The 24,891-nt window shown below is 44.8% G+C and overlaps 1 protein-coding gene across 3 annotated transcripts; it reads left to right on the forward strand.

Annotated features, from left to right (window-relative positions):
• Positions 1 to 24,891, forward strand: BTNL9 (butyrophilin like 9). Of its 3 annotated transcripts, XM_069591829.1 has the most exons (11): positions 1 to 208; positions 7,222 to 7,353; positions 9,405 to 9,752; positions 11,169 to 11,450; positions 16,899 to 17,027; positions 17,227 to 17,259; positions 17,536 to 17,556; positions 18,683 to 18,703; positions 18,929 to 18,955; positions 21,529 to 21,555; positions 22,659 to 24,891. In XM_069591829.1, exons 2-11 carry the CDS (start codon positions 7,248 to 7,250, stop codon positions 23,276 to 23,278), a joined length of 1,614 nt encoding a protein of 537 aa, XP_069447930.1. In that variant the 5' UTR covers positions 1 to 208; positions 7,222 to 7,247; the 3' UTR covers positions 23,279 to 24,891. The 3 variants fall into 3 exon arrangements, with proteins under 3 accessions (XP_069447930.1, XP_069447932.1, XP_069447931.1); XM_069591831.1 differs by lacking the exon at positions 21,529 to 21,555; XM_069591830.1 differs by lacking the exon at positions 18,683 to 18,703.

Below are 24,891 nucleotides of genomic sequence, written 5' to 3' on the forward strand. Positions count from 1 at the left end.
TATAACAAAGGGCTGAGCAGGCAGCATGTATCTCAATGTGGAAGGTGGGTGAGTAATTCTGTCACAGAAGAGCTGGTCCCCTTCTACTGTGCTGCCAGTTTGTGTCTACGGGACCTTAGCATCTGGAGCCAGGATACTTCGCAATTGTCTCCCTTGCAGGGAACTTGAGATCACCTGTCATTTTGGAACCTTTGCTGCTACCTGCCAGGTACGTGACTCAATCCTGTCTAAACCTCCACCTTTCAGAAATGGGACACAGAAAATGAGGGCTGAGGAGATAGCACAGCATGGGTTGGTACCATCTTATCAGCTGAACCTGGCTTCAGGATAAGGATGTCAGTGTGACTGAGGGGAGATGCCCGTTCTGGCAGTTCCACCTGAAGAGGAAGGATTCAGACACATCCCATTTCCCCCTCAAGCCATATGAAACCTCACTGAAGATCTCTCCTTGGGATAATTCATCTCCCTTAGAGACCAGGGGTATAAATACTCTTGTGGACCTATTGAAATAAAACCAAAGCAAGCTGGGGAGCATTAATTAACAGTTTGCAGAGGGCAAAGCATTGCTGTGGGCGCTGGAAAAGGAGAGGGTGCAAGAGTGCAAAAGTCCTACCCCCGGGGGCTTAAAGCTTAGGACTCAGGGAATGATAGAAGGGCAAAGCACACACAGCCCAAGCCTACAAAAGCAGCAAAAGCAAAACAAAATAATATTTAAAGAGAAACTCAAGAGCTGAAGGACTGGAAATCAAGAAAACATAAATGTTGTTCAGGAGGTGGGAGGCAGGAGGAGAAAACTGGAATGAAGTTGGAGTGTGGCCAGGGAAAAAATGAGAAGGAACAAAGAAAGAAGAGGAAAGATAAACTTGGGTGGACGATAGCAGCATTTCAGCAGCATTTCTTTGGCATTGGTGTACACGACCTTTATATCTCCCTGTGTCTTCAGAGGCTCCCTGGAGAGCAGGGAGCATGTTCCCCACCAGCAGAGCTTAACTCTAACCTGGGACCCCCTTTTCGGCCATCCTTCCCCTCCCTGGGTCTACCATCTTCCTCAAATCTGCAACGTGTCCAGTCTCTCACCTTTCCCCAGCAAAACCTCCCCATCAGAAAACGAAGCTAAAATCCATTTCCACTGTGATGTGAATAGCTGAGATCAGAAGGGGTTTCCTCTCAGAGGGGTAAGGATCAGAGTGTTTCAACTGCTAAGGGAGGTTGGAAAAGGCAAACTTCTGGCAGCAAACAGGGAGGAGCATGCTCTTTAGAATGGGAAGGGAGCATTCAGCTCTTCTAATTTCCCTTCAAGAATTCACCAGACGGCTTCCCTCCAATTAAAGGCTTTAAAATCAGCTCCTTGAGTGTTGGAAGCAAAAGTACTATGGGGCATGACCTCCTGCTGGAGAAGATGCTGTTGACAAGTTCTGAGGGAAACACTCGTTTTAAGCTGTTTTATTAGAAGTGGAGTTGTTTGTATTCATTTATTGGTTGGTTAGTCTTGCGGCTGACATCTGGGGACCCAAGCCACTTCTTCAATTGCCGTGAGATGCTGTCAGAGTGAGTGCTGCAGTCTGTGACCAGATGGTCCCTAACAGGGGTCGTGAATCGGGGGACAGGAGAACTGAGGTGCACCCAGCCTTGACACAACACTGCTGGTGAGGAAGCTGCATCCACAGAAGTGCAGAGCTTGGGAGGAACTCCCCCAGCTCCACCACCTTCCAGCCATGTGTGCAGGGCAAGTCACTTAGCCTCACTCTGCTTCAGTTTTCTTGTCTGTACCTTGGTCCTATAATAATAGTAATAATACTTCTGACATAGGAAAGTTCTGGGTAGATAGTAAGCACTCAATTCATGTTAATTTTTATTATTGTGGACACATGCATGTATGTATGTGTGTTTATGACCTCTTCCACCTGCAGCCTCAGTGACTGAAATCACAAGAGTGTATCACAACAGAGAACTGCAGTCCTGATAGTAATTCCAGGGTCTGGAACACACAGACTGACTGATAGATGGCAGCTTCCTCCTTCCCCAGGAATATGGGACCTTGAATACTGATCCTGCTGTGAGGTGCCCCTTCCCCCAGCTGCAGGCCTATCTAATGCCCTGTTGCTGCCTTGGGAACACTCAAGTTGTTCCTAGCACAAGTCTCGACTAATTCCTCACAGTCTGGCCAATCCGTATGGATCCATAAACACCCTCTGAGCTCTCCTTGTTTTGGAAGGCATTAGCTGGTGCTGATGTATCCTTAGAGCATCACACTCATAGGGCTCTGTGTCCTTTGTTCCTAGTTGGTGGGCCTGTCGCAGACACATTTCTGCCGTCAGCCAAAACGGTGAAGGGCTAGACTGCCCAGCCTGAGCCTGGGCTCTGGCCCAGGGCCTCTGTTCTGCTGGTTATTGTGTGACAGTATTCCAATAGCTGCTGGCTATCAAAATAGCCAGGCCCCCTTGAAAGGGGACTCCAATCTCCTTCCTTAGGGGCACCTTCTGATGCATGAATGGAGCTCCCCAACTTAGCCTCTGCTTTCCATGAGGCAAGGCCCCTGGCCAACTGACTCACAGGCCATTGCCTCTCCCTCTGGCAGTGGTCCTGTCAGCCCAGGTCCTTCCAGCACAGAGGTCATTCACGTTGCCTGCCTTCCATCAACTTACGTACAAACTTCCTCAGATCATCTTCTGCTACATGACCAACAGTTTTAAAGTCTTTCACATACTATTAGTTTTCTTTTCATTGTCAACTATTTTATTCTAAGGATTTTGACAGTTTAGGTAAATTAATCAATTGAAAAAGAAGGAAAAAAAATATGACTACCTGAATAGTTGCAGAAAAATAATTTACTAAAACCTAATACGTTTTTCTCTCAACTTAATGAAGCATGATTGACAAATAAAAATGGTATATATTATTTATTTTTTTAAACATATTTATTTACTTGGCTGTGTTGGGTCTTAGTTGTGGCATACAGGATCTTTAGTTGTGGCACATGAACTCTTAGTCACGGCATGTGGGATCTAGTTCCCTGACCTGGGATTGAACCTGGGCCCCCTGCATTGGCAGTGGAAAATCCTATATACAGGATCACCAGGGAAGCCTCCCAAATTGTATATATTTGTACCATATGAAATCTTGATAAATGCATTCATTGTGAAATAATAATCCCAACCAAACTAATTAACATATCTACCATCTCACATAGTTATCTCCCGGGGTCCAGCCCCGGTGGATCCAGGGTGATTCAAAGGTGGGGGGACGGAGTCGGCGTCTTTGGAAATAACTTATTTAATTATAGATAGAAAGGGATTAGAAGATTAGCGGAGGAAAAGAGGCTGAATAACTTGGTTCACATGGGATACCAATCACCACCTACGCAGGCCGCAGGCGTCTTCCTGTTCTCCAGAAGGAGAGGTGGCACTGAGGCCCCCCCGGTCCGATCTTAGAAGCCCAGGCAAAGTTAGTAGGCTTGGCGGGTACCCATGTACCAGATGGGAATTCGGCCAGAAAATAGTAGGAGAGAAAAAAAGGGGGCTGAATAACTTGGTTTACGTGGGATACCAATAAAATTCCAAGACAAGGAATTTGCACCATCTACGTTGGGCCACCGGTGCCACTTGAATATCGGAAGGTGCCCCTCTTTGGGCTCCTCGCGTGGTCTTGAAAACCGGGGTGAATAAGTAGACTTGGAGGGCACCCACGCTCCAGATGGGAATTCAGCCCGAAAAATGGGGAGCAGAAAAGAACGACATGAGGGAATCAGTCTTTCCGGAAACTGATCCGATTTCTTTATTTTTGGGTTTGCTTATATACCTTTTGTTACACATAGGGATGAATACAGAGTCACGTGGGGGTCAGCAGTCCTGACCTTTATCAAAATCAGGTGCTTCACATAAATGTATAAAAAAAAGGTCTTAGGGATATTACATCATCTTCTGGCCATGAGTGAGACCTGCTGACATTTTATGATCCTTTCTTTCTGATAACCAAAAAACTTATTTCTTCCAAGGGTGTTTTTTCTTAAACCAGGCACCACCCTCCAAATAAAGTTACATTCCTATAGGGTGAGGGTGTAGTGAGTTACAATCAAGAAAGGAATTTATTTAACCCAAGGTTAACATGATTAATCTTAAAGGTTAATACTTATTTCTCCTATATGCTTAAAGGTTAATACTTATTTCTCCTATATGTTTAAAGGTTAATACTTATTTCTCCTATATGTTAGTTATATTCATTATAAGGGTAGGGAACATGGAGATTTAGCACCAAACATCAGCCCAACAAATGAAAATCCTTTCACCAATGCTCCCCTTAAGATCTATTTAGTCTTAAGATATGATAAAGTTACATTCTTACATAGCAAGGACACAGTGATTTATAACAAAGTACAGTGATCTATTACAAAAGAGAAAATCCATTAACTCAAAAAGTCTAGTATTGCTAACATCAAAAACTACCATATTTCCTTTTCTATAGTCCAAATATATTGATTAATATATTCCCAGGTGCCTAAGGATATGGAGGCCTGGCAGCAATCATTGACTCAACAAGAAGAAAAAGTCCTATGCTAATTAAGACTCTCAAAATACTCCAAAACTCTCTGTGCTGTTTATGGTTAAGAGGTAGTAAACAATCATGTGGCAGGAGTATGAATAATCCTGTCACACAAGCTAGTCTGTCAGCAGAGAGGTTTGACCTGAGACATCCTTGTCCCACCCAGAGCAGGGAATTAGCAGCAATTATTGACACAACAAATGAAAAACCCTTCACCAATATAGTTCCTAACCAACACACTATACTAATAATTTCCAACTCCCCAAAATAATTTGCCTTTAGTAAGTCTAAAACATCTCATGCCTCTCAGGTTGGGAGGCTATAAACAATCACATGTGGCCGGACGAACCTATACAGGTGGGCTAGATAACCTTCAGAGGAGTCTGTAAGCTGAAACACTCTTGTCACACCCAAGAATTTTTATTGCCTTGGAGCTGCATCTCTGAGAGAAACGGTTATGGGGGAGAGCCCCCCGTAAAGTCAGAGGTGTAGGTGAGAGCATAAAACAGACTCTGGTTTTGGGGTTGATGCTCTGGAACAGGGGGTTTCCTGAGGCTTGATCACGCCTTTGCGTATGCCAAGCCTCCTTCCTCATGACCTTTGCCATGGGCGGAATTCCTCACGCTGGCCCCCGGCAGTTATCTTTTTTGTTTGTTGTGAGAACACTAAAACTTTAATCTTAGCAAAATTTAGGTATACAATGCAGTATTATTAATTATGATCACCGTGCTATACATTAGATCTTCAGAACTTATTCATCTTATATCTGAAAGCTTGTACCATTTGACCAACACGTACCACATTCCCCCATCCTCTTCCTCTGCTAACCATCATTCAACCCTTGGAATTCGGCTTCTTTTTTTTACTGTAAGCTTTCATATGTAGGATGGATAAACAAAGTCTTACTGTACAGCATAGAGAACTATATTCAATATCCTATGATAAACCATAATGAAAATATTTTTTTAAAACAAAGTGGATTGAACTTGGGTCTCCTGCATTGCAGGCAGATTCTTTACTGTCTCAGCCACCAGGGAAGTCTCTATAACCCAAACCATGTGTGTGTTAGTCGTGTCCGACTCTGTGATCTCATGGACTGCAGCCCACCAGGTTTCTCTGTTCCTGGAATTCTCCAGGCAAGAATACTGGTGTGGATAGCCATTCCTTTCTCCAAGGAATCTTCCCAACCCAGGGATCAAGCCCAGGTCTCCCACATTGCACACAGATTCTTTACCATCTGAACCACCAAGGAAGCCCAACACAAACCATAATGGAAATAAATATTTTAAAAAAAGAATGAATCACTTTACTGTACAGCAGTAATTAAGACATTGTAAATCAACTACACAATAAAAAAAGAACTAAAGTCTTTCGTGTAAACCCTGCTGATGATATTACTGATGGTGTGGCTGGGGCTCTGTAGCCACAGGATCCCAGGAATGGGTGCCACCTCGCAGGTCTGTGGTAAAAGGCAAACCAAACAGCAGAGTGGGGTGGCAGACAGAGGGAGAGGGGAGACTGGGGAAGCAGGAGAGTAGAAACTGCCATGGGCCTTTCTGCTCTGGGATGCTATGATGGAGTGAAAGGAGAGGGATGTAGCCTCTAGAAGAAGATGGGGAGCAGAAAGCAGATGTTTGGAAGTTGAGGGCAGAGGGAGGAACTGATTTTTCTTTAAAGAGCATCCATCTCACCTTGGAGGCTTAACAACCCTCTGAATTGGATTGGTTTTTTCCATTGTTCAAGTGAAAAAATTAAGATTCAGCAAGTTACATAATCTGCATAAAGTCCCACAACTAAATAGAGGAGAAATGTGGGGAGGCTTGTATATTTCCCAAGATGAGTTGGTTACTCAGGCTCACTGATTCTCATATTACATTACCACAGCTCCCGAAAAGGGCATCAGGAATGAAGAGGAAACAGCCCTTGCTTGCACTGGGGCTGGGTCTCTGGGGCCACGGATGGGTATGGGGAGGAATCAGTGAGACAGCCCCATCACTGTGGTCTTAAAGATGCTATTGACTCAGTGAGAGTCATCAGCTGACCTCCTGGGAACTCCACCTGAGGTCTTAGGGCTGGAAAAAGGTGTCCTAGGTGTGGCTGGAGTTAAAAGGCAGCCAGGCATGCATGCCTCATGTTGATGTATAGCAAAACCAATACAATATTGTAAAGTAATTAACCTCCAATTAAAATAAATAAATTTATATTAAAAAAAAAAAAAAGAAAGTGCACTGTGTTTGTCCCTCTGTTTTGTGGACCTGATGTTCCAGGTCAAAGGGAATTGGGAACTGGTTTGGGCCGAGAAAAGGAAAACGCATCTGGGAGTTCTTATAGATTTCCCTTTGTTTGGGCCAAGTCACTGAAACCTAACTCAGCTCCCACACAATACATGGCTCTATTCCTGGCTCTAAACAATGAGAAGCTCAGAAGCTGCTTCCTCTGGGACCCTTTGGCCCTGTCCTGTTGGAGGACTGTGAGTCCAAGCAAGGGTCAGCCCCACGACAAGCAATGCTGCCTGTTAAAATTAGAAGCAACTCTCACATCTGGCTATGATTGGAAGAAGCCAGGCGCTGGAGCTTGCAAGTCCCTGAAAAAAATAGACTTGAGGCAATAACAGATGTCAGGCCTGATACGTGGCGTTCTAACTCTACCGCATCACTCCAGTATGCCTTTATCCCTCTGCAGGTGGCCCCCACTTCTGTGGAAAAGTGATGGATTTCTCAGTCTTCCTGAACTACCAGCGAGGACGTCTGCCCAGCAGTCTCTTCTTCCTCACTCACCTGCTCCTCCTCCTCCAGCCCAGGGTGCTGTGCTCAGGTAACGTGTCTAATCTGCATCCCAGACAGCCAGGACCTCAGCGAGCACATCAGCTTCTGCCCACCCCTTCTGCAGGTTATTCCAGGCCTGAGATCTTGCAGCCTTTTACTAGGCTGTCTCAGGGGCTAAAAAATAAGCCCTCCATCCCAGTTGTTAAAGAGTCACTGACCCTGAGCACCGTCCAGCCCCACAGTGCTCCTCCACCATCCCTTCAGGGCCCCCGTCCCCAACAACTCCACAGCTCACAACCATGGCAGAAAGCGTAGTGGGAGGGTGCCAGGAAAGTCTTAGTGGTCTGTACTTAGGCTGAGTGAGTGAAGTCGCTCAGTCGTATCCGACTCTTTGCGACCCCATGGACTGTAGCCTACCAAGCTCCTCTGTCCATGGGATTTTCCAGGCAATAGTACTGGAGTGGATTGCCATTTCCTTCTCCAGGGGATCTTCCCGACCCAGGGATTGAACCCAGGTCTCCCGCATTATAGACAGACACTTTACCATCTGAGCCACCAGGGAAGTCCACTAGGCTGAACCAGTTGGAAAATACTTTTAACTCCTCTCCTGCGATATAAGCCATAGCTTTTGAAGAACAGAAAGGATCCTGGTCATACTATCTCTCATGAAAGAAGCAACTAACAGAGAATGTAAACTAATTATGCAAATAGAATTCCCCAACTCCCTGAGCTGGAAACCAGGGATGCTGAAGTGATTGACAAAGCAGTCAGTTGAAGGAAGGTGACAGACATGATATACATGATTGTCCAGCTGTGTGACCAGAGCTGCAAGAGAAATACACCCAGAGATCTGGGATCACAGCTAAGAGACCAATTTGTTTTTTCCAGAAAGCCAAGAAGGGCCATAGACAGGAGGTACTATATGAGTAGAACCTTGCAAGAGACAGTCTGTAGGAAGATGACAGATGGAGAGTAAACTGAGGCAGGGTATGCCCAGGAAAAGGGCCAGGCATCAGGCATGGGAGCAGCGACAGCTGGAGAGAACCTGAAGAGGGAAGCTGGTAGGAGCAGTGTCAAGGCTATACCCAGTAGGCAACAAGGGGTCTCATATGGAGAGAAGAAAGGTGCTCCCATGCTCTATGGGCAAAGCGAAGGATGGGAGGAATTCATAAAGGAAGAATTGGGGGTGGGATTAAGCTGAGCTTTGAAAGAAGGAAAGGAGCAGCACAGAAGCTAGAAAAAAATGAATGAAGGCATGCTGGGTGGAAAGGCACTGCAGCAGGAACAGCAACTCTCATGGAAATTGCAGAAAACAGGGAGTAAAGCAGCCACATGGAGACATCACTGCAGAGGACAATCAAATGAAAGATCCAGATGAATAAAAATCTCGACAGCAGGATTTGATCTTAGATAGGAAAACCCGTGAGGCAAGAAGCAACCCCCGAGATTATTTTAATAGTCTTTGTTATTACAGAAGCTATGCGTGTACATTATAAAATATTAGAAAATCAAGAAAGCAAAATAAGAAAACAAAAGCAAAAATAAGAAAACATCTATTTGCACCATGCAGAAATGATCACCATCAATAATTTGGTCTTTCTTCTTTCAGATCTTTTATTCTGCACATTTATGCAAATACGTCAATTTTTATTCACATAAGAGGATAGTGTACATTTTTTTTTGCCAAAGATTCCATTTAATTTAATGCCTTGGTCATACTGACACAACCATCCCCTGAATAATATTGGCAGCTGGTTGGTTCAAACCAGCTACCAGTACCCCACCACACATTTGTGTCTGGTTGTAATGTGTCTTGTGTAGTTTTTAACATGGCACATCCAACTATTTCATGACAATTACTTGCTCAAGAAACAGGATTGGTTGTCCTGTAGAGTGTTTCACCTTTGTCATTTGAATAGTTCACTGTCGATTTCTGAGCTGCAAAAAACAAACAAACAAATAAACAAACATATTTTTGAGGCACTAAATTACATGGAATCTTTGAAAAAAAAAAAACAACACAAAACCAACCCACAAAACATGTACATTATCTTATTTGAAGAAAGTTAATCTGGGCCATTGTCTGGGATCTTGTCCTAGAGGAGATCAGGGTGGTAGGCCATGAGGAGCCCATTCTGGCACACGTCGGCGATGAAGTGGAATTCTCCTGCCACCTGTCGCCATACCGGGACGCCGAGCACATGGAGATCCTCTGGTTCCGGAGCCAGGCCTCGAACGTGGTGCACCTGTACCGGGAGCAGCAAGAGTTCTACGGCTGGCAGATGAAGCAGTTCCAGAACAGGACCCAGCTCATCACGGACGATATCGCAGACGGCAGCGTGACTCTGCGGCTCCACCGCGTAGTCCCCGCCGACCAGGGTCTGTATGGGTGCCGCTTCCTCTCCAGCGACTTCACTGGGGAAGCGACCTGGGAGCTGGAGGTAGCAGGTGCGTGGTCAGTCCCCAACACGGAGGGGAGAAGGATCCATTTGGGAAGAGCTCAGGAGAAATTAGATTGAAAAGCACGGAGAAAGGGAAAATTTCTCTAATTAAAAAAAAAAAAAAGAATATTAAAAAATATTCGTCAGGAAATGAACCCCCAAAATGCACACAAAATGGCCTTTAAACAAAGGAAAAGACAATTATTCTACTCACAGTGAGAAAAAGGCAAATTAAAACTACAGAGAGGTGATTTTTCCCTATCAGACTGACAAACATTCAATAGCTGGACTACACACTCTTGATGGAGGAAGCAGGCCCCTTCTTCCTGTGCTGATGGAATTCGAAGTCCTGAACTCCAGCGCAGGGGGATTTGGCAATAGCTAACAGGACTTCCTTTGTGTCTGCCTCTGAACAGCAATTCCACCTCTGGGAGTTGACCCTGGAGATATACCTCCCACAACTCCAATATGAAAGAAAGGCATTTGTATAAATACACATTGTACAGCAGTGTCGCTGCTGTTCAGTCCCTAAGTCATGTCTAACTCTTTGTGACCACATGGCCTACAGCACATCGAGCTCCTCAGTCCTCCTCAAATTCATGTCCACTGATTCACTGATGCCATCCAACCATCTCATCCTGTACCACCCTCTTCTCCTCCTGCCTTCAATCTTTCCCAGCATCAGGGTCTTTTCCAATGAGTCTGCTCCTTGCATCAGGTTGCCAAAGTATTGGAGCTTTAGCTTCAGCTTCAGTCCTTCCAATGAGTACTTAGGGTTGATGGAAACTCCCTAAATGTCCAAGCATAGAAAAAGCAAGATGCAAAAGAAGCTCTATAGCATATTAATTTTTGTGTAAGAAAGGAGAAGAAACCTGGCACAAAAGAAACACAGGAAGCTAATGAAATTGGTTACTTAAAGAAGAGGGAGCAATGAGATGCAAAGGATGGAGAAAAGCCTGGGGCTTTTTTGATCTACTTGTTTTTTTATGGTATTGATGTTTAAACCATACTAAGGTTTTGCATATTCAAAATATAAAGCTAGTTTACCTGGGTAAAGAGATTTTTAAAAGTATGCATAACAAAGATACTTTAATTCTGGTGGGATTCAAGAGATAGAGAAGGCAATCTATTGAATTTTGGGATGGGATTACTCTTCAACCTAGGGGGACGGTCCCTTGCATTATATGGCTGAATACCAGCAGCCTTTCCTTATTTTAAAATGCCCTTCAGAGGTAGTGCTGTCCCCACATGCCATCTATAGTTTAGCCTGTCATTTATGGTCCATGGTAGGCTGCAAGCCCATATGTGTTGAGTGGTCACAGTCACCATGCCTTATGGTGACTGCAAATGGTGACTGGTGACATGAATTTCATGTACATCTGGGAAGGAGCCTGATCTTTCCTACTCTTCCTGCCTCTCCCAGGACTGGGCTCAGACCCTCATATCTCCATTGAGGGCTTCAAGGAGGGAGGCATTCAGCTAAGGTGCCACTCCAGTGGTTGGTACCCCAAGCCACAGGCTCAGTGGAGAGACCATCACGGACGATGCCTGCCCCCGGAGACTGAAAACATTACTGAGGATGTCCAAGGCCTGTTCAGTCTGGAAACATCTGTGGTTGTCCAAGAGGGGGCCCACAGCAACGTGTCCTGCTCCATTCAGAACCACCTCCTAGGCCAAAAGAAAGAGTTTGTGATCCACATAGCAGGTCAGTGGGTACCAGCTCACCCTCATCTTCTTAGCCTTTAAGTTCTCCGTGTCCATTATCCCTATGTGTCTGAGCGCTCAGTCACTTCAATCGCGTTTGACTCTTTACAACCCGTGGACTGTAGCCTGCCAGGCTCTTCTGTCCCTGGGATTCTCCAGGCAAGAATACTGGAGTGGGTTGCCATGTCCTCCTCCAGGCCATTATCCCCCAAACCATCTATTAGGACACAAGGGCTCTGGAGCTTGGTTGTGTACAGGGCAGGCTGAACTTGATACCTGAAGCCATAATATTTAAAACCTACTAAGAGTACAGTAATTGGGGGAGGTTCCAGAAAGCCAATATTATTAGACAGCATCATAAGAACCCATGTGTTCCTAATTTTATCCCTCAAACAATATTTATTGAGCACTCACAATGTTCCCCAAACCCCTGCCCTCAGATGCACATTCCATGGGGGAAACAGATGCACAAAAGAGTAAATTATAGCACATGTTCGAAGGTATTAGTGATACAGAGAAACATGAAGCAGGGAAGAGTGCTAAGTATGGTGGGTTGAATATATATACGTGGATTTAAAAGTGGTGAAGCAGGAAAGAAGACCGTTGGGAATGAGTTGAAAGTGAGGCCATTATCTAGCATCAAAGTTTTGTTATGAGGCCCCCACTAATGGATTTAATGTTCATAGGGATATATATGTGTGTGATACATAGTTCACCCAAAATTCACCCGGTAATTGGGTAACTGGTAACATCTGTGTTAGCTAATTGCTTTTATGCAAAGGAGAAAGATATCTCTTATCTCAGTGACAAGCATGTAGCTACAGCTTGGAGCCAGGTGCCTAAGTGAACGTCCCAGGAGGCCTGGCGATAGGAGTGCTTTCTTCTTGATGTTTCCATTTCAAAGAGATGGCTCTGAGCTCCTTAAGAAAATCATTCCTGGATTGTAAAGCTGGAAGATCCTTATATAACTTTCAGAAAGATTTATATACATCTTAAAGGAATGTGCGTGCTAAGTCACTACAGTCGTGTCCGACTCCTTTTGACCCCATGAACTGTGGTCTGCTGGGCTTCTCTGTCCATGGATTTTCCAAGCAAGAATACTGGAGTGGCTTGCCATTTCCTTCTCCAGGAGATCTTCCTGACCCAGGGCCTGAAGCCAGGTCTCTTGCATCTCCTGCACTGGCAGTCAGCTTCTTCTCTTTTTTTTAACCAGTTTTTTTTTCTTTTTTAAAATTAATTAGTTTATTTTAATTGGAGGATAATCACTTTACAATATTGTGATGTTTTTGCCACACATCAACATGAATCAGCCACAGGTATACGTGTCTGCCCCATCCTGAACCCCCCTCCCACCTCCCTCCCACCCTATCCCTCTGGTTGTCCCAGAGCACCAGCTTTGGGTGCCCTGCTTCATGCATGAACTTGTACTATTCATCTATTTTACATATGGTAATGAACATGTTTCAGTGCTATTCTCTCAAATCATCCCACCCTCACCTTCTCCCACTGAGTCCAAAAGTTTGTTCTTTACATCCTCATGTAGGATCACCAGTACCATCTTTGTAAATTCCATATGCATGCATTAACATACAGTATTTGTTTTTTGACTTAACTTCACTCTGTATAATAGGCTCCAGGTTCATCCACTTCATTAGAACTGACTCAAATGCATTCCTTTTTATAGCTGAGTAATGTGAGTTTGAGTGAACTCTGAGAGTTGGTGATGGATAGGGAGGCCTGGCGTGCTGCAATTCATGGGGTCACAAAGAGTCAGACATGACTGAGCAACTGAACTGAACTGAACTGACTATTCCATTGTGTATATGTACCACACTTCTTTATGCATTCATCTACTGATGGACGTCTAGGTTGCTTCCATGTCCTAGCTATTGTAAATATTGCTACAGTGAACGCGTGCAGGGTATGTGTGTCTCCTTCAATTCTGGTTTCCTCAGGGTGTGTGCCTAGTAGTGGGATTCCTGGGTCATATGGCAGTTCTATTCCCATTTTTTTAAAGGAATCTTCACACTGTTCTCCATAGTGAAGGTACCAGTGTGCATTCCCACCAACAAAGCAAGAGGGTTCGCTTTTCTCCACACCCTCTCCAGCATATATTGTTTGCAGACTTTTTGATGATGGCCATTCTGACTGGTGTGAGATGATACCTCATTGTGGTTTCGATTTGGATTTCTCTAACAATGAGTGATGTTGAGCATCTTTTCTTTCTTTTTTTTTTTTTGTTGAGCATCTTTTCATGTGTTTATTAGCTATTGGTATGTCTTTGGAGAAATGTCTGTTTAGGTCTTTTGCCCACTTTTTGATTGGGTTATTTGTTTTTCTGGTATTGAGATGCATGAGCCGCTTGTATAGTTTGGAGATTAATTCTTTGTCAGTTATTTCATTTGCTATTATTTTCTCCCATTCTGAGGGCTATCTTTTCACCTTGCTTATAGTTTCCTTCTTTGTGCAAAAGCTTTTAGGTTTAATTAGGTCCCATTTGTTTATTTTTGTTTTTATTTCCATTACTCTGGGAGATGGGTCATAGAGGATCTTGCTGTGATTTATGTCAGAGAGTGTTAGCAGTTGAGTTCTTTGCCAGTAGTGCCACGTGGGAAGCACTTGAAGGGATAGAGAAAGAATTTATAAATTTTCTAAAGGAAACAGTCTAAGAGAAGGGGAAGGGGAATCTCTCTTGCTTTTTTGCACAAATTTTAAAATTTGTGTTTAACCTTGACAAAGGGTGTTGGTCATGTGGATTTCTGTAAGGAGACTATTTAGGTAGAGGGAATAGCAAGTGCAAAGGTCCTGAGGTGGAAACGTGCATAGCTAGTGGAAGAGCTGGAAAGAGGCAGGAAAGGCTGGAACAGAGAGCAAGATGGAGATCACAGGTCATCAAGGCTTAGGACTCTGAGCTCTTTATCTCCTAGGTCAGTGCTTCAAAAACCATCTGTGGTGAAGGACCAGTCCTTTGTGGCTCAATACTTTTACCAAATAATAAAAACACACTGCTAAAAAAAGGAAATTAAAAACCAACCAAAACAACACATTATGTTAAGTGAAACAAAGACAAACACAAAAGGACAAATATTGTATGATTCTACTTATATGAGGTACCCAGCATCATCACTTCATAGAGAGGAAAAGCAGAATAGAAGTTACCAGAGGCTGGGTGGGAAGATTGGGGAGTTAGTGTTTAATGGGTACAGATTCTCAGTTTGGGACAATTAAACAAAAAGTTCTGCTGGTGTTGGTTGCACAACCATGTTGGTGTACTTTTTTTGGAGGGGGGGCATGCCACAATGGCTTGCAGGATCTTAGTTCCTCAATCAGGGATTGAACTCAGTGGACTACCAGGGAATTTCCAGTGTGAATGTACTTATGCCACTGAACTATAAACTTAAAATGGTTAAGATAGTAAATTTTGTGTTATGTTTATTTTACTACGATAAACCGAAAAAATTAAAGACCATTGAGATAAAAACACCAATTTCATTATCTTCAACAGACATAAAATTATTCTATCGAATTTCCACCAGAGTTTCTAGAGGATTGCTGTATTTCTTTACTGTCTGGCCACTGTCTCTGTAGGCTCTGCACCACACTCTGCTTCTGGGAAGATCCTCCTTAGGATGTCTGGAGTGGGAAGAGGGGAACTGTCAGTCAGCCCTACAGGGCTTTGCTAACAATTCTTGCAAAGATGTGATAAGAAGTAGAAGCCAGGTGTTTGCATGAAGGGCAATATGACACATGGATTTGTTAGAGCAATCAGTTCAGTTCAGTTTAGTCGCTCAATTTTGTCTGACTCTTTGTGACCCCATGGACTGCAGGACGCCAGGCTTCCCTGTCCATCACCAACTCCCAGAGCTTACTCAGACTCATGTCCACCAAGTCAGTGATGCCTTCCAACCATATCATCCTCTGTTGTCCCCTTCTGCTCCCTTCAATCTTTCCCAGCATCAGGGTCTTTTCCAATGAGTCAGTTATTTGGCATCAGATGGCCAAAGTATTGTAGTTTCGACTTTAGCATCAGTCCTTCCAATAATATTCAGGACTGATTGCCCTTAGGATGGACTGGTTGGATCTCCTTGCAGTCCAAGGGACTCTCAAGAGTCTTCTCCAACACCACAGTTCAAAAGCATCAGTTCTTCTGCGCTCAGCTTTCTTTATAGTCCAACTCTCATATTCATAATGACTACTGGAAAAACCATAGCTTTGACTAGATGGACCTTTGTTAGCAAAGTAACGTCTCTGCTTTTTAATATGCTGTCTAGGTTGGTCATAACTTTTCTTCCAAGGAGCAAATGTCTTTTAATTTCATGGCTGCAGTCACCATCTGCAGTGACTTTGGAGTCCAAAATGATAAAGTCTCTCACTGTTTCCATTGTTTCCCCATCCATTTGCCATGAAATGATGGCACTGGATGCCATGATCTTCGTTTTCTGAATGTTGAGTTTTAAGCTACCTGTTTCATTCTCCTCTTTCACTTTCATCAAGAGGCTCTTCAGTTCCTCTTCACTTTCTGCCATATAAGGGTGGTGTCATCTGCATATCTGAGGTTATTGATATTTCTCCCAGCAATCTAGATTCCAGCCTGTGCTTCTTCCAGCCCGGCGTTTCTCATGATGTACTCTGCATATACGTTAAATAAGCAGGGTGACAGTATACAGCTTTGACATACTCCTTTCCCAATTTGGAACCAGTCTGTTGTTCCATGTCCAGTTCTAACTGTTGCTTCTTGACCTGCATACAGATTTCTCAAGAGGCAGGTCAGGTGGTCTGGTATTCCCATCTCTTTCAGAATTTCCCATAGTTTGTCAGAGCAATAGGTAGCAATTATTCACTGAGTTTCAGATATCAACACCTTGATTTCTAATTTTCTTAGATGTAAAGCAAGAGTGAGAAGTAGAGGGAAGTCAGGGCTGTGGTCACATAAGTTCTAAGATGAAGGACTGGGCAGAGCCCATCAGCTCCTTGCTTTTATATCCCTCAGTTTGCAGTATTTTCCCCTCTGTGCTGAGCAAGTTCAAGTTTCCACTCTTCCTCAGATGCTACCTCTCCTGAGCACCATGCAATAGCTTTCATGTCCATTTTGCAGATGGCTGTGGTGGGGCCTGGGCTTCCCAGGTGGCTCAGAGGGAAAAGAGTCTGCCTGCAATGTAGGAGACATATGAAATGTGGGTTCAATTGCTGGGTACGAAGATCCACCGGAGGAGGGCATGGCAACCCACTCCAATATTCTTGCCTGGAGAATCCCATGGACAAAGGAGCCTGGTGGGCTACAGTTGATGGGGTTGCAAAGAGTTAAACACATAATTGAAGCGGCTAAGCATGCATACAGACATGGTAGGGCCCAGAAAGGGCCAACCAGTTGCTAGAGAGATTTTCTGAACTACAGTGTCTGGACCAGTCTTCTCACTTAGTATTTAGTGATGAGTGGGGTGTTTTCCAGATGTGTTTTTACCCGGAACCTCTCCCTGGAAGAGAGCTTTCCTTGGGACTCTGGTGGGCCTGCCGCTCCTTCTGGCTCTCCTCATGATGCTGGTGCTATACTTCTTTCGGAAGCAACGGAAGTCCCAAGGTACCAGGCAGAGTCAGGGGGCTGCCCTCCTGGAACTGGCTTTGCCCAGGAGAAAAGTGGTAGAGCCGGCCATGTGGTGGGGCGGGGAAGACCACTGCTGAGGGGCCATCTTGCCTGGTGGCAGGGTAGGAATGGGACATGGGAAACAGGTAGAGCAGCGCACGCACTGATCTCTGCTCCCCTTTTTCCTTCCTTTCAGAAAAGCTGAAGAAGCAAGCAGAGAAAGACAAAGGTAAGCGGGAAGAAAGACGGCTTTTCACCCACATCTCTGAGGGCACTGGATCAAGAAGACAAGTAGGGCACATAGGGTTAGGGGAGTTTGGGAGGGGCCGAGAAGGATTGAGGCAGAGGTTTACTTTCACTTCTCTTGCCTTGGAGCCTGTTCCTCTCCCATGTCCAGCTCAAAGTGGCTCTCCAGAGCATGTGGGTTCCAAGTCTGTGCACTTTGGAGAAGCAAGCCCTCAGTGATGGATGGAAACTTTTCTCTATTCTTTGTTTCTTTCTCCAGGGAAACTCACAGCGGAGCTGGGTAAGTTCTGGGTGCCATGCCCATTGTGCTGGTGGTGGGCTAGGGGGGTAACCCATGGCAGAAACAGGGATTCGGTGATTTTAGGTCCCCTTTGGAGAGCACTGAATCACAGTGATCTAATTCTATATCCAGCCCTCTGCGTATCCTGCCTTTCTCCTCCCAAATGGATGTGTGCACACCTGCCAAGGAATTATGACTTAAGAATTTCTGGATAGATTTTGCCAGGCCCTCTCCTGCAAATTATATGATTCAGTTACAGTTCCACGGTTAAAGGTCTCCTCCTTCTGGTTTATCTTCCTAGGATAGCCTTCTCTTTTTAAAGCAAATGTCACTGAGAAAGAAGGCATCTGCAATTGGCACCAAAGTGAAAGTAACTTATCAAATCCACTTTTCTCCCCAGGGGGATTCAGCACCTTGAAACCATGTTGGGGGAGGAGGAAAGAGTGAATTCAAAGGATGAGGGGATGGAGGAGAAGGCCACAATGGGTAGGGGAAGACCTTGAGAACCACTTTGTCTGCCCCAGAAAAACACCAGACAAAATAGTGAAGTAGAAGCTTGTTTTGCAGTCTACCTAGTCATGCAGGGGAAAACAAATAAAAGGCAATTGACCAAACAACAACAAAACAGCATGATAAGTCATTAACCCTATAGTCTGAATTAGTGTATATCATTGCCTTTCCTAGTCTTAACTTTTAAAAGATGGCATAGAGTAGAGAACTCAGAGGAATGCATTTCTGGTGGCAAAATATCAGAGTCTCGGTATCTTGCCAGGGGAAATAATTGAGTGTGATATCCACCCAGTTTTTTAAATAATAACCGGTAAGTGACCTTGAGGTTCATGCAGGATGTGCCCTGTGCCTGGATTTACACAGGGACTTCCTCCCTAGGAAAAGCTTGCAGTTTCAGGGCAAATGTTTTCCCTTCCCAGCCCTGTGCAGATTTCTGCCGTAGAGAAAAGAATAGGGTGAGGAGTAAAAAGCTTGCAGATGGGTGATGCAACACCTAAAACAGGATTGGAATGAGTAATAGTTTAAGACTATGAAACCTTGTCTCAGTGACCTAACTGCCTTGTGAAGGTGGTTTCACTCATCCAAACGCTATTTTCTCTGTGGGTTCTGCTTACAGGGAAGCTTCAAGTAGAGCTGGGTAAGTGAGTCTCCCCTGCCCAGAACTATCTCTTCTTGTCTATCTGGTTATCTGTAAATGTGCTTCTGATCTCCCAAGCAGGTATGACGGCCAGATTGGAACCCTGCTGGCTGGGTGGGTGGCAGGAGAAAGGGGAGTGGAGCAGGGGTGGGTGCAAAATTTGATGTGTGAACAAGGAGGCTGAAGGGACTTTGTTCTAATTCTGCTTTTCCTTGGCTACTTCAGACTGGAGAAGGGCTGAAGGCCAGGCTGGTGAGTGAAGCCCATGTTTCTCCCACTGTCCACTTTATGTCTCAGCATCCTAGTCACCTGCTCTAACCAACTACGCTTCATTCTGATTTATCCCATTTGCTACACACATGTATTAATCTATGTCACTCGGTATAGGCTATATTTGACTTTGACTTTTATATTTATGTTTACATTGCCCTGAGGTGGAGAAGGCAATGGCACCCCACTCCAGTACTCTTGCCTGGAAAATCCCCTGGACAGAGGAGCCTGGTGGGCTGCAGTCCATGGGGTCGCCAGGAGTCGGATACGACTGAGTGACTTCACTTTCACTTTTCACTTTCATGCATTGGAGAAGGAAATGGCAACCCACTCCAGTGTTCTTGCCTGGAGATTCCCAGGGACGGGGGAGCCTGGTGGGCTGCCGTCTATGGGGTCACACAGAGTCAGACACGACTGAAGTGACTTAGCAGCAGCAGCAGAGGTGTAAGCATACAGTAAATCATTGCTGCCAATCTTGGTTGCACGTCAGAATCACCTAGATTCCTGGTGCCTGCCCTCAAAGACTCTCACCTGTGGTTCTGGAATGGGCATGTTACCTTACATGTAAATATTTGTCCCTGTACCTTCTTCCATTTCCCCCGTAAAACAGCCAATAATGTGTATCTTTATTTTGTATGTATTCTTGCAAGAGGTGAAATTTCTGTTTTGTGCGCATACACTGTAGTTACTGTAAAGATATTTATGGTCTCATGCTGATCTCACTTGCTTTTCTCACTCATCACTGTGCTTTAATATCTATCCCTGCTGCCACATGTAACTCTAGTCTGTATCCCCTTGCTGCAGAGCACTCCATTTGAGCCAGCCATCCTCCTGGAGTAGACATCCAGCCTTCTAACTCCATATCACTATAGACCACTAGTGATGAATAAAGTGTTTTCTGGCCCTGTGTGGAGATTTCTCTAAGAGAAGTGCTGGTCCACTAGGGATGTTTCACTAAGTGGGATAGAAGGATTCCTGAAAGTAACACCATCATCCCATGCCAGCAGTGCATGGAAGCTCCATGAGCCCACAACTTGTGTGAGCCAGCTTTCTAAGCTTGCCAGTCAATGGAGCTGAGTAATTATTCTTTGGGTTTGCACTCAACTGAGCACTAAGAAATATGAGCATTTCTTTACATGCTAGCTGGCTTTTGGGCTTCCTCTTCTGAAAATTACCAGTTCGTGTCCTTTGCCTATTTTCCATATGTTGTTGCTATCTTTTTCTTGTTGATTCACAGGACAGGGCTGGTGTCAGTGCTGGGGAATGGAGCCTTTGGGCTTGCAGGCATCCTTCATGCAATATTATTTTTATTATATAATATATATGATATTAATCTCTCATTGTTATCACACATTGTGAATTCCTTCTTCTCTTCTGTTATCTGCTATTAGCTTTGTCCAATGGTGCCCCTTAATTGAAAATAATTAGTTCTGATAAAATATAATTTATCACACTTTTACTTTATGGTTTGTGACTTTTAATTTTGTTGGAGATCTTCTTCACATTTAGGTCACAAATCTAGTCTCCTACATTTTCTTCTATTCACTTTATACGTTATGTGTAAGTTTTTGTATCCATCTGAAATTTACCTTTTTATGTGGTGTTAGACAAGAATCCAGTGATTTTTCTCATATAAAGAGTTAGCTTTCCCAGTGCCACTTACTACATACTATCTGTGACTTACCCGTCAATGTGGACATCACCTTTAGTGCATACTCAGTTGCCATGTCTTGATGGGTCTGCCTCTTGGTCACCTATTACCTTGGTTTTTAAAGTACCTGAAAGTACAAGTTCTCCTCCATTTCCCCTTCCTTTTTTAAAGTTCGTGGACCTTTTAAAAATATAAATTTTAGGATAAATTTATGAAGTTCCCCAAAACATCCAAAAGTAGTTTTAGCTGGGATTGGTTTGAATTTACAGCTTACTTTAGAGAGGATTGGCAACTGTATAGATTTGAGTTATTCTATGCAAGAGCTCTAGATTTGTGAAGTTCTACTGGTTATTCTGATGCAAAATCAGGGTTGAAAGGCTCCATATAAATTTATGGAGCTCTGATAACATCTTCTACTGTTTCTGCATTTTGTGACTTTGGTGCTCTCTGCTGTAATATAGGACGAGATAAAACAAAACAGAAATCCACACAGTAAAAAAGAGAGCAAGTCAGGGCGTCCAAAGGATGTCTTAGAACAGGAGCCAAGCTCAGCTGGGCCTCCTGGGGACTAAGCCAGTCAGAAATGGAGGCTTTGTTTCCATCCTTCAAGGCATCCCAACTGCCTATATTGGTTCTCTTTGCTCACATACTCTGTCATCCCACTATCCAGCACCACCTCAGCCTGTACACAGCTTTGGCATAAGCCAGCACTGGCACCAGCCTCCCTGCCCAATCCCAAATTCCTGGGAAGATGCCATGGTGGACCCAGGCCAAACAAGTTATCATGATGGAGATGAGATTACTCAGTTTACAGGCATCCTTCATGCATCTTAAGGCTCCCTCAAGGTTCCAGAGTTACTGACTCAGATCTCTGAGTCTCTTTTTCTTCTCTGTTTGGTTTCAGAGTGGAGAGCAGCTCAACGACATGCAGGTAACTGAAGCCAGGGAACTGTATCTTGTGAATTAGATTGGCTGGATCTTAATCAGAAGGGAGGTCTCCAGAACTGAGATTAGAGGAAGGGTCTTTCCAGGAGCCATGGACGGAGCCTGCATACAAACTCACAAGCTCACTTGCACACACACACAACATGACATGTATGCCTGCACACATACACGCTCATATGCACAAGTGTGATTGCACTCACACATGCACACATTTGTGTGCACTCTGCTGCTCCCACATGCATATAACTTTCTGGATTTTACTAGATTTGTTTCCATCTGGCAGAACTTCCCACATTATCTGACAGAGGGATCCTTGGGGTCCCTGTCCATCAAATGAGTGTGATTTGGGGGTGGAGGGGGAATGGGTTGCTGGAGTGCAGGGTACTGGACTAGATGATCTCAGGGGTCCCCTTCAGTTTTAAAATCCTAACATTGCTGTACAACAGAGGCCCAGAGCTCACTAGTGATCTCAAGGTCACACTGAGTGATAAGAGCAGCCAGGAAGAACCAGTCCTAAGCTCCTTCCTATTGACTGGGCGTGTGTGCTAAGTCACTCCAGTCGTGTAGGACTCTGCCACCCTATGGGCTGTAGCCGGCCAGACTCCTCTGTCCATGGGATTCTCCAGGCAAGAATACTGGAGTGGGTTGCCATGCCCCCCTCCAGGGGCTCTTCCTGACCCAGGGATCAACCCCTCTAGCTTATGTGTCGGGCTTTGGCAGACGGGTTCTTTACCACTATCACTACCTGGGGAGCCCTCTTGCAGCCCAGGTCTTGGGAAAAGTGAGCCCGCCTCCATTCCCAGAAACCTCCCTCATTTGCTATCTGTGCTCTGTATGGCACCATGGAATTCAAGAGCCTTCCGGTTAAGGAAGGAAATGAATTCCTCTTATCACTTTCAAAAGCTAGGGAGTGACTTCCATGCCTCTTCAGTCCCAGGGTGGTGGGAGGAGGGGCTTCAGGAGAGGGGTAACTAGTCCACCGATTGCTCCATCGGTGCAACTAGACGTTTGCCTATCAGGGGAGGGGACAGGGATGTGGGTGCGGGCAGAACGGTCCCTGGCGGGCACTGACCCTGTGCCTTTGCGCAGTGGATGTGACCCTGGATCCTGGCTCCGCCCACCCCAGCCTGGAGGTCTCCGAGGATGGCAAAAGCGTGTTCTCACGCAGGACTGCGCTGGGGTCAGAGAACCCTCAGTGGTTCTCTGAGCAGACGTGCGTCCTGAGCCGGGAGCGCTTCTCCGCTGGCCGCCACTACTGGGAGGTGCACGTGGGCCGCCGCAGCAGCTGGTTTCTCGGTGTGTGTCTGGCTGCGGTGCCGAGTGCAGGGCATGCTCGCATGAGCCCGGCGACTGGCTACTGGGTGATGGGGCTGTGGAACAGCTGTGAGTACTTCGTCCTAGACCAGCACCGCGTCCCGCTCAGCTTGCGCGTGCCGCCCCGCTGCGTGGGCATCTTTCTGGATGTTGAGGCTGGAAAGCTGTCCTTCTTCAACGTATCCGACGGCTCCCACATTTTCACCTTCACCGACACCTTCTCGGGGATGCTCTGCGCATATTTCAGGCCTAGAGCCCACGATGGCAGCGAACACCCAGATCCGCTCACCATCTGCCCATTACCAGTTGGTGAGAAACGCGTCCTCGAAGAGGAGGACAGTGACGCCTGGTTACAACCCTATGAGTCCTCGAACCCTGCCCTGGGCCTGTGGTGAAGTGCTTTCGTGGCCACTGGACTGGGTCCTGGGCGGCTTCCTGGATACCCAGCTGGCGCTATGCTCTTCTGCTTCCTGTAAAGCCAACAGATACAGTAACCTCACTGTCTGCCCCAGAATGTCGGCAAAGGCTAAAAGGCTCAGCAGAATGGGAGCAAAGAGAGACCTTTGCCTATGCAGATGTGAATGTGTACATGTATGCATATGATTTTTTCTTTCTTTTTTTTTTTTTTAAAGAAAGACAATTCCAAAGTTTATCTGTGTATGTTGTAGGACTGAGCAGGTGAGTAAACATATATTCATGTTGCTAGGAGTCACAGTGTTCACTGTGAAGACATGAAAGAAACTGGAATGGGGAAAAAAGAGGAGAAAATTCATCAGATAAGATTGGGGTATCAGTTAATTTCTGTATTTTAATATTTTTGTATGTATTTTCTAGCTCTACAAAGGTCTGGAAACAATGACACTTCATAAGCAACAAGTTCACCTAAGGCTCAGATGCTAGTTTTCACTGCCAATTAGCACCAAAATGAACTTGGAGAAGTGGTGAGAGTAGAGAACATCTTTTGCTTTTATGTACAAGAATGCTCAAAAACGGACGGGAACATAGCAAAAAGACATTGGAGCTAGGTGAAAGGGGCTCCATTGACCAATTATAGGACAATTTGAACATTAAAATGAATAATGACAAGAATTGCCCAAGAAGAGGTCAATTCACTAAGTGTGCTGAGAGGTTTCTTTAGCCAGAGACAAGAGATACAAAAAGAAAAAAAAGCCCACAAAACAAACAACAAAATATAAAAACATAAAACAAGACATAGGGAAAGGAGAGAATGAAAGAATAATTGTGAACTCGAGGTTTTTACTATGAAATAGATGCATATTGTTGTTAAATAGACAGATGTGATATAATTCCTGGCTCTGTCTACACTGAGGGCTTAGAAACAACAATACCCCTGTACCAATGAGCATGTCTAGCACTGAGATCTTAGTTTTTAGTTACTATTTACTACTGAAAGGAACCGAGGCTCCCTGGAGAAATGGTGCACTTCAGGGCTGGCACAGGGAAAATACATGGTGAGATTCTGATCTATACTAGGAAATATTTATTTGGTTTTTGACATAGATTTTAGAACAGAGCTCTTAACCCTTGAAATTTTCTAAAATATAAGAGTCATAAGGATGTCTTTGGATATTCATAACAAGCCCTTTAACCACACCTGAATTTATATTACTGAGATAATTTTTAGAAAGCCAGTAAGGATGAGGCTAGTTGCCATGGGAACCAACTGTGTGACCAGAGGGTTGTAACTTAGCCCTACCCTACCCACCTACCTCAAAGAGGGAAAAGGGGCTGGAGATTGAGTTCAACCACCAAGCACCAATGATTTAACCAGAAATGCCTATGTGATGAAAACTTTCCATAAAACCCCAAAAGGACTCGGTTCAGAGAGCTTTCAGGCTGGTGAACACTGGAGATGCAGGGAGAGAGGTGCTCAGAGAGATAAAGGAAGAAGCTCTGTACCCCTCCCACATACCTTCTTCTATGCATCTATTCTACCTGGTTCCTGAACTATATCACTTTATAATAAATCTGTAATCTAGTTAGTAAA

Source organism: Ovis canadensis, chromosome 5 (genome assembly GCF_042477335.2).
Source record: "Ovis canadensis isolate MfBH-ARS-UI-01 breed Bighorn chromosome 5, ARS-UI_OviCan_v2, whole genome shotgun sequence".
Taxonomy (NCBI): domain Eukaryota; kingdom Metazoa; phylum Chordata; class Mammalia; order Artiodactyla; family Bovidae; genus Ovis; species Ovis canadensis.

What these genes read in the sequence shown, in the direction of transcription:
- BTNL9 (XM_069591829.1), top strand. Translation starts at nt 7,248, where the DNA reads ATGGATTTCTCAGTCTTCCTGAACTACCAGCGAGGACGTCTGCCCAGC. An exon ending in GAAGCAACGGAAGTCCCAAG is followed by an intron (nt 17,028 to 17,226) that starts GTACCAGGCAGA and finishes CCTTCCTTTCAG; the next exon opens with AAAAGCTGAAGAAGCAAGCA. An exon ending in GCAAGCAGAGAAAGACAAAG is followed by an intron (nt 17,260 to 17,535) that starts GTAAGCGGGAAG and finishes TTCTTTCTCCAG; the next exon opens with GGAAACTCACAGCGGAGCTG.